The sequence below is a fragment of the Adelges cooleyi genome, unplaced genomic scaffold (genome assembly GCF_023614345.1).
Source record: "Adelges cooleyi isolate 19-005CV unplaced genomic scaffold, UGA_ACOO_1.1 ACOO_flye_CR_arks_rails_tigmint_CR_PRNA_8, whole genome shotgun sequence".
Taxonomy (NCBI): Eukaryota; Metazoa; Arthropoda; class Insecta; order Hemiptera; family Adelgidae; genus Adelges; species Adelges cooleyi.
The window spans coordinates 5,738,671-5,749,062 of NW_026096513.1; the positions used below are offsets into that span (position 1 = coordinate 5,738,671).

The 10,392-nt window shown below is 27.8% G+C and overlaps 1 protein-coding gene across 2 annotated transcripts; it reads left to right on the top strand.

Moving 5' to 3' along the window:
- The first annotated feature begins 2,325 nt into the window (after positions 1–2,325).
- On the top strand, positions 2,326–10,392 carry LOC126845550 (nose resistant to fluoxetine protein 6-like). 2 transcript variants are annotated; one of them, XM_050584244.1, is made up of 14 exons: positions 2,326–2,344; positions 2,945–3,308; positions 4,756–4,970; positions 5,366–5,583; positions 5,878–5,966; positions 6,508–6,713; positions 6,901–7,067; positions 7,134–7,302; positions 7,380–7,573; positions 8,184–8,340; positions 8,407–8,596; positions 9,201–9,343; positions 9,573–9,682; positions 9,771–10,392. In XM_050584244.1, exons 2-14 carry the CDS (start codon positions 2,999–3,001, stop codon positions 9,796–9,798), a joined length of 2,196 nt encoding a protein of 731 aa, XP_050440201.1. In that variant the 5' UTR covers positions 2,326–2,344; positions 2,945–2,998; the 3' UTR covers positions 9,799–10,392. The 2 variants fall into 2 exon arrangements, with proteins under 2 accessions (XP_050440201.1, XP_050440202.1); XM_050584245.1 differs by having other exon boundaries at positions 2,327–2,344; positions 6,523–6,713.

The window sequence follows — 10,392 nt, forward strand, 5'->3', positions numbered from 1 at the left end:
AATGATAATCGAAAAATATACCAACCATGATGGAAGCATCTTCCTTGCTTTTCTAACATGCTTACCAAGTTACATAATATCCTGTATCGTATAGGAAAACATGTTTATTGGTGTTACAAAAGTCTGGTTTAACATTGACTTTGTTTTTAGTTGATGTTCTATGAATACACAATCCAGTTGTCTTAGTAATGAAACTTCAAGATCTGCGGTATACACACTTTCGGTATATAAACACCGAGATTGATAACATTTCTTTTATACTGATCACCATAATCGATAAACTGTTAAATTAAACAAGGAAATATATCAGCACATATTAAGAAAAAAAATGTTTATTATTTTTTAATATATAAGCGATTGTTTTCTTAAATCCAATTGTTTTCCTCTAGCATTCCATCAAATTTACTTTTTTGTTCAGGCTGCAAAATAAATGGAAAATGTTGAAATCAAAACCTATACTTTCGTTTTCTATGCTAATTCATAGAACACGACGTATATGATTTATGGCCACTAACAAAAGGTGGCTAATATTTGATCCAGTAATAATATCACTATTGGAAATCTGTGGCGTTTCATCTCATTTTTCCCATTCTTCCAGCCAACAGATAATTAAAAAAAAAATGTTTTGATTTTTCTGGCGATGTTCAAATACAAAAATAAATGTATTAAATTTACCCCGAGTATCTATTGCCAAGCATTATCGAAACTGGTGTATTCATCTTTACTGTACTGGGTGAAGTTTTCGTTTGTTGAAGTTTGAAGTTCGATGGTTGACAAACAATATTTTCCTTGAATAGGCTGGTGCACACTAATGCACTAGTCATAAACGCCCATGTGGTGTGTGTTGCTTATTAATAATTCATTTAGGTATCTAGGCCATGATTCTGACACTATGAAATCCACTGTTAGCTATTAATGTTATTATTATTATGTTAACATTAGACAATAAAATATAATTAAATAAATTGTGTAGTATTATTTTTATCTGCGTGCATTTCTCAACTGCACTTCCCCTCCCATGCTAGCTTTTCAACTCTTATAACTTTATAAGAGTTATCCAAAACTGGTTATCGACCAGTCAATATTTTTAGTACATTATTTTCCATCTATAAAGTTACCGAAATGTATGCGTTGTCAATTAAGTTTCAAAATTTGCTATCAAATAAACTAAGTAAAGGGGGGGGGGGGGTAAAAACAAAAACAAATCATGAGAAATTGAGATTACGTTGTTTAAAAATACTATGGAAAAATAATATTCAATTATTAATTAAACCCAGTAAGATATTGAGTGGTTCACAATAAGTTGATGTTTAATTTCTGTTGTTACCAAAATGTATACATGTGGTATACATGAGGTATTTCAATGATCGAATACTTAGATACTTCTTATCGTGCACTATCTTATTTATCAATCCGATGAGTTTATCAGAGTTCAATTTTAGACCATACCGTTAAGTGGGAAACAAACCACATGAAGCAAAACAAGGCACAGTAACAAGTGTGGAAACCCGTCAAATGTATTCCCCGATTTACAGGTGTTCAAAAAACTTCTTGATTTTCAGAGCTCCTTTTGATTTTTTTAAATTTAAACTTTTGTATGTTATTAGGTGTAACTTTATGCATAAATATATCATTTTACCTTAAGTGGCTTGCGTATGAGTGATATCAACTTGTAAAATTTAAATGGGAATCCCAATATTCGGTTTGATTAGTATATTTTTTTTAAATGGTGGTAAAATTTTGAATCTTTGCCCATTAGTTATTACAATATTCTCGCTAAAATGTCGACAATTTGGTGACTACGTTGGCAGGAAAAAATACATTTGCAACAATAATGACTGATGTTATCGATCATAAATTATCGTTGTTATAAGATGGCCGACGGCTGGCAGGTAAATTACAGGACAAACAGATCAATTTATTAGTAAATAATACATAATTTAATACATTTTTTTAAACAAAAAAAATGTAATTTTTTTTTCAGGTTAACAATTTTTTTTCTGATACGGATTACCCATATTTCGAACAAAACCCCTTTCATAAACGATTATATTATATAACTATTTTTAAATAATTTAATATCCATATGTAACTTGATTTATTCTATTCTAATAATGAATTTATATTAAAAATCAAAGAACACAATTTATTGTAATAACAATAATGATGATAATAATTAGATATTATAATTGCCTTATACATACTTGTTGAATAACAATGAGAATGTAGATAACTACCCAAACTTTAAATAATGAAGCATATAATTACGCGTAAAATTAAAAAAAAAAAGTAGTGGAATATCCACAAAAATACCATGTACATAAAATATACCCAGAAGTTAAAGGTGTAGGTTATACCTACTTCATTTTGGGTAAAACACATGGTTTCACAAGATATTAATATATCGGAAAAAAAAATTCCTTTTCTCTTTTGACAAAAATAATATAATAGGTAATTATAGTATAATAGGTAATTTAATACAATTCGAGTTCAACTGGCGTTTTTAAATTATGTTTAATTTTGAAAAATTAGTATTACAATAAATACAATTAAAAAGATATTTCACAATTTTCAGTAATAAAATTTAATATGTTTTGTTGTATAATTATTTTTTAGTAAATTTTTGTACAATAATGAATTTAAATTAAAATAAAAACACAATTCATTGTAAAAACAATACAATGTCCCATTCCCAGCCAATGCAAATTTATAACTATAAATATAATGGCAATGATGAAGTGAATTAGATATTAGAATTGTCTTATAAATAGTTGTTACATAACAGTGAGAATTTAGACAATTACCCAAGTTTTAAATAATTAAGCAAATAATTACGCGTAAAATAAAAAAAAAAAGGAGTGTATACCTTAAATAGTAGTACAGTATGTATGGTATTTATGTAGTGTACACATAAATAGCAGTCATAAATACCCAGGAGTTTAAGGTGGTTGTAGCCATTAATTTACAAAAAACAGTGTGGTTAGCACAAATATTCAAAATGTTCCGAGCGTGGGCTTTATTAGCGTTTATTTTTCCGGTTGTAATTTTTTCTAATGAAATCGCTTTTAATAGTCAAAACGTTTCTACCGATACAAAAAACATAATTTTACCGAACACGATTAATTCAAAATTGGACGACAGTATTGCCACGGGACTCGAGCCGGTTTATCCTGAGAGCTGGTTAGCCAATCTCTTCTATCAATCGTTAGTGGGGTTCTCAGTCACTGATGTTGGAAATTCGGCTTGTCGACTACAGTCAGAGTTGTACTTGAGCCATTTAAAAAACAATTCCTACTGGGCAGTAAAAAGTAAGCGTTGGTCACTGACCAAGTAACTGTAAGTCTATGTTGTTGTATATTATGGTGACGTTAATAATTATTAGCTTCGATGTGGAGCTCAGAAGGTAGTGCATGTACAATGACTTTTTTTGTGTATATATTAGTGTTGTAATTCGGATTCGAATACCTAATTTTTAAACATTCGAATATTCTAATATTCCAATAATTATTCGAATATTCGTATAGTTGAAAAAAAACTATTTGTAAAATAATTATTATTACCATTTGAATATTCGAATATTTGAATATTTCCCATCACTAGTATGTACCCATGAAATCGTTTAAACCGCTGAACTTATTTCTTCGTGTAGTAAATCTATAAAACAAAAACTATACCTAAAAGGTAATTTTATAAACCAAAAACTTATGAAGTCACCCCTTCCCCATTAAAATTCAGAAAAAAATCATATTTTTAAACAAAACATTCTCCCATCACTTTTTTAAATGAGTCTAATTAACTCCAAATTGTATTTAAATATACTTTATTCACTGACGATAAACATTTTAAACTAAAAAAAATCCTATATCCTTTAGCCTTGAAGAAAGAGTTATTTAATTTTTATTTCACTACTTCAAAAAAAGTTATTTAACTAAACATGTACATTTCAATTTCAATTTTATATTTTTTATTGGTATACATTTAAATATTTTATTTTTCTTTAAAATTTAAATAATTGTGAAATGTAAATCATGGTCAGTAATTAAAACACACCAGTACAATTGTCTAGCACAATAATTTGATGGAATTGTAAATGTACGTTTCATATACAGAAGCCATTCGGTTTCCGTTCAGCTTATTTAAACTATATGGGAAAAATATGTTATTACCATTTTATCGCAAATTAACACTAATTAAAATAATCATCCGATGTGCGTCCGCTGTGGCGTCCGCCCATCAATAAGCTAAATCCTACACAAATTCCCACAATAACACATAACACAAATTATCATGTCCATATAAATAGAAGTGGGATCCATTGCTAAACCAGACGAATTACCAGACTCAACTAGTATACTACTCTGAGACAGATTGCCCATTTTTTATGTTTTACAAGTGTTAATAAAAATCAAACTTATGTTTAAAAAGTCTTTAATTATTTAAAAAACATCTTCCTGAATTGGTTTCGACGACGAACAACAAATAAATTTCTTAATAGTTCTGGTACCAGTAATCAGAACTATTACAATATTTCAATTTCAATTTCATATTTTTTATTGATATACATTTAAATATTCTATTTTTCTTCAAAAATTTAAACCTAAAAGCTTGTTGTAAGAATAAAAAAAATGTTAAACGTACCTAATATATAATTTAATTTAATTTTTTTATTTTTCATCAGAATTTATTTAAATATATTTTATTGTATAATGTTAAAATAGTATTAATAACATTAATGGATTACTTTGAACTGTATAGTGGCAGATTCATGGCCTAGATACCTAAACGGATTATTGATAGGCAATACACATCACATTGGCGTTTATGACGAGTGCATTAGTGTGCATCAGCCTATTCAAGGAAAATATTGTTTGTCAAACATCGAACTTCGAACTTCAACTGACCAAAACTTCACACAGTACAGTAAAGATAAATACACCAGTTTCGATAATGCTTGGCAAGAAATACTCGGGGTAATTTAATTCATTCATTTTTGTATTTGTACATTTCATTTTAAAAAAAATTGTTGGTTGAAAAAATGTTAGGATTGAAAAAAAACTATAAATAGTGATTTTATAGTTGGATCTTATAATATACATTTGGTATTAAAACTTTCCTTTCTACGCTCATATGTTTTTTCCTAGTCATCTTTTGTATGTGACCATAAACCATATACGTATGCTAAGAATTAGCAAAGAAATCACAGGTATAGGTTTTGATTTGAAATTTTTCCATTAATTTTACAGCCTGAACAAAAAAGTAAATTTGATGGAATGCTAGAGGAGAACAATTCGCTTATATATTAAATATTAACAAACATATTTTTTCTTATTATGTCCTTCTACATTTTCCTTGTTTAATTTAACAGTTTATCGATTATGGTGATCGGTATAAAAGAAATGTTATCAAACTCGGCGTCTGTATACCAGAGGCGTGTACATCCGAAGATCTTGAAGTTTCATTACAAAGAGAACTGGATCGTATATTCCAAGCACATCAACTAACAACCCAAGTCAAAGTTAAACCAGAATTTTGTAGCACCAACATAAGTTTTTTCCCGTACGATACAGGATATTATGTAACTTGGTAAGCATGTTAGAAAAGTAAAGAAGGTGCTTGCATCGGAATTTTAAATATTTTAAAAACATTTTTAATGATGTTGATACCTACACTATTTTTGGGAATGGGTTCAAAAAGTTATTTAGTATTTTACGTAGGAGACTGAGAATTTCTAAATAGTTATATCACTATTTTAAGAATCTTATTACGTATTATGTTAACTTTAAGTATATACATTGAAACCTATTTTATTCAAATATTTATTCTAAACAGGTTTTCAATTAGTACATATATTGTATGCTTTGTATACTTTTTGTTTAGCATTATTATTGGATTGCTGATTTTGGTCGTTTCTTTTTCGACGGTTTACCATTTAGTTGCTTGCTGCAATGGACGAGAAAACAAACCGTGTAAGTACAATAATTAAAAACAATAACTAGTTATTTTCTATATAAATTACTATTATTTTAAATTTATATATTAATTGGTTCGTAATTTTTATTTATAACTAAATCTGTTTTTTTTTTTTTTTATAAAAATTAAATTTATTGTCATATAATTATAAAATTATACAACATTCATTAATAATAATCCAAATACGAACTTTAACGTTTTACATTTTTTATATTAATATATAAAAATGTTGTTCTATAATGAGTACAAAATATTTAATTACTATGAATGACTAGTAAAAGTGGTGTATCATTATTTATTGTCACCATCGCAATACTGAAATTGGTATGCAAAATTCTACCTTAGACGACTTAAGAAGATGATTTAATAAAATTGTAGCCAATAACATACCTATCCATAATCGTATCACATTCCCATAAAAAATATATGTCTTTTTAAAGCTATGAATGCGTCAAAACTTTTGTGGAATGGTATATCCGAAACTTACTCAATTGATTTTTTAAAGCTATCTACTATCTATTTAAAATAATTTTTTAGGGCATGTTTTTTCAGCGCAAATTTTAGAAATTACAAATATATTTTCTGTAATAACAAACGGAAAAGATCTCTATAAGTTTGATAAGAATAATGAACTCAGTATACTTAACGGTGTGTCATCGTTATTAATGATGATAACGATAATGTCCCATGAATGGATGATTAGTATCTTTGGTCCGTATTTGTATCCGAAACCAATAGAAGAGGTGAATGTGTATTTTTATTTTTTTTATACATCACATACAACATATTATAAACACTTAAAATAAGTTATAACTGTTCTTTATTACTTTTTTTTGTAAAACCAATAAATTCCAATATACCTGATCTCATCCTTTTCATCGACCAATGATAAAAATGTACTAATGAAATAATTATATTTTCTTATCTTAGTTTTATCAAGATGCCCACTATAATTTATTTTTAAGTGTAAATAATGGAATTGACTATTTCCTATTTATTTCTGGTTACATCTTATACACGATTATGATTACCAAATTCAGAAAACCCGAATGCAATTGGTTTCAAATCCCAAAGATAATTATCTACAAATATCTAAAGTAAGCCAAGCCTTTCTTACAGTGATTTAATCTTCACAATTTACAAACGTATGCTTATTATTTCAGATCTCTTCCGGGTCACGTCACAATGATACTTCTTACGATATTTATTATCCCTCATATGGGAAATGGTCCTTTTTGGGCAAACCAAATAGGTCTGGATGCAAACAAATGCAAACAATATTGGTGGACTAACCTATTGGTTATTAATAATTTCATTGAAGGTGGAAAACAGGTAAGTAGTATAATCTGAATACTTCTGATTTGATAGTTTATATTTTGTTATAATAATTATGCCTACTGGAATTTTAGTGTCTCTTCGCTGGTTATTACATTTCATTACAACTACAATTGATAGTTATTGGAATGATCGTTGTTTACATTTATGGAAAAAACCGTAAAATCGGTACTGGTGTATTAGCCTTGCTGATTTCCGCGTCGTTAATCATTCCATTTGCTTTAACTTACTATTCAAAATCAGAAGGAATTACCAAATTCAATATATCGTATGTATTTTTGAATTCTTCTTATTTTATAAAAAAACAAAGTCTGTGTCATACGATAATTACACCCTAGTAGTTAATGCAGATTAAATCCAGTAGTTTAAAATTTATTGAAATATAAACTCACTTAGGCAAGTGAACCTAAAAAATGAGATAGTAATATATTAAAGATGCCCAAAAAAATGTCGTGTAAATATTGAAGTACTCTTCGAAGTTTTTTTTCAAGCGAATATTCCATTAATATCCATCAAAAGCTTATTCTTTATGGCAGTGTACAAAACTACCAAAAACTTAGTTTTATCTCTAAATCAATTTCTTTAGATTCTATTAATATTCAATTAAAAATACATCTGTATCTTAATACCTTTATCAGTAAAAGAACGTTAACAATATTAATGTGTTAACTTTTTTTTTTTTTAATAGATTTTTGTTAAATGTAAGTGAATCAACTAATTCAAACTCATATTATTTCACAATTTATTGGCTTCTCTCAGTATTTTAGAAAAAGTACATCTGAATTATGCTTAGCGTGTACTTAGTAGAGTAATAGTAGTAGTATAGGCAATGCAACGTTAACGTTTTTAAGATGCTTACAATATATTTTTTTCGATAGGTTTTTCTTAAACTTAAGTGAATCAACTACGTCAAACTCATTTCATTTCACGCATCTATACACTCAGCTCTATGTACGGGGTTTACCATTTTATATTGGGCTGTTAGCAGGTATTATTGTCGAAGTTTTAAAAAAAAATGATATCAAAATGTCTAAGGTAATTGTATAACACTACAAATTACAATTATTTTTGTCATTTAAAAATAAATAATTTATTTTTTAGACAACTACTCTTATAACTACTATGGTCGCTTTTGGTCTTTACATGTATGTCCAATTGTACAGTAATGTATTTTATCAGAGACACAGGGATTACAATGCAATCGAGTCTTCTATTTATGCAGCCATTGGTCATTTAAATACGCCCTTATTCCTTATGTGGTGTGCTATCTGTCATACGACATCTAGTTATGGTACGCAAAATCGACGCATTTATATTCCCATAATAATAAGTAATCAAGTGTATAAACTTATTTTCCACGCATATTTAATCATTGAAATATCTCCGTTTTCTGATTGATTCATTTCTCCTTTATCTTTCTTGTACAATTCATCCGAAAATAATTGATTCGTTGTGTATCGAATGAATTTGAATACGAGATGTTTTTAGCAAGTTTACAGGATGATGTCATATGTAACGGAAAAAGCTCACTTTTTTCTGAAAACTTTTTTTTTATATATATGGCTACAATCTAGTGAATGTTAGTTTTACAGAAACATTATTTAAATTATTATCTTTACGCTAATATATTATTTTTTAACTTTGTAACTTACCTACTAAGTTATGTTTAAATGTATGTTATATTTTATTTTTCAAATCAAGAATAATTTACCAAAAAGATTTACTGGTTGGTTATCTGTCTTGATTTCCAAAATTTAGGAAGGACGATTGTTCGCGGTTGAGTTACGCGCGTTTTTTTAAGTTTTACCGAGCGTCTTACTTTCAAATATGTATCATCCTGTAGAGGAAAGAACAATGTAGCCTATTTATTTATTAATATTATCAAATTCTCGTAGGTTTTCTAGAAAAATTACTGAACAATCGATTCAGTAATTCATTACACAAACTATCTTATTCAATATACCTGGTCAATTTTCCCATAATAATAATGATAGTATTCTCAGCACGGACATCCGAAGTACTGACATCCGGAATGATCGTAAGTTATTTTTAATTAATATTTAATAGTAATTATAAATGACATAAAACACATATGTTCTTGAAATCATTTAACACGGATGTAAAATAATAATTTATGAACAGTCTTATCTATTTAGTTTTTATCGACGTTTACTATACTCTGTGGACCGTACAGTCGACATAACTTAGTCACTTATTGAGTGTGTATTGATAAACATTTTAATAATATATACCTTTTTCAATTTTAGATTATGAAATGTATTTATATAATATTAACGTCATTGTTAGCGGCTCTAATAATGCATTTGTTTGTTGACGCGCCGTTTGGTTTATTGATAAACAGAGTTCTTTTGGGAAGGTAAACTATACCATACTTATAACTATATTTCAAAATAATGTATTTTTATAGTAATATGACTAATGAAAATTAAACTTGTTGGTTATAGATCTAGCAGAAAAGTAAAAGACGATTAACACAGAAAAAATGCAAAAAGTCCACTCCAAAACAAAATCACACGACTAAACTATAAGTTTATGCACTTGCTCTAAGCTCAATAGTTATTATTCTAAAAGAGAGTGGTTTTAATTATATTAAATTGTCATCACTTATAATGCATGTATTGTATACTTTTTTTTTTAATTGTAAATTTCTAGTTTTAATTGTCATTTTTATGTGTTTATATATTTTATTTGTGAAGGGTAAATTTAATTAGATAGGATCAGTGCAATTAGAGCAAATATTTTACAGAAAAATAACCTTTCGTTTAAATTGATTTGGCCTATTACAACACTGTAACATCAGCTAGTTAAAATAAAATATGACGTTACATATTTAGCGGCTAAAATAATGCATTTGTTACACCGAGTTGAATGATTTTCCTCGCTCTCTTTTTATTAGTTTTTATTAGCAAAGTTCTCGTTAAATGCTTATGCTGAATGAAATGTACCAAGCTGGGATTTGTTATCTCGATAAAAAATATGTTATAATCTAGTGTGCGTACATCGATAAACATTTTGATATATAAATATATGTTAGCTTCGATGCAAAGCGAGAAGGTATTGGTTTTA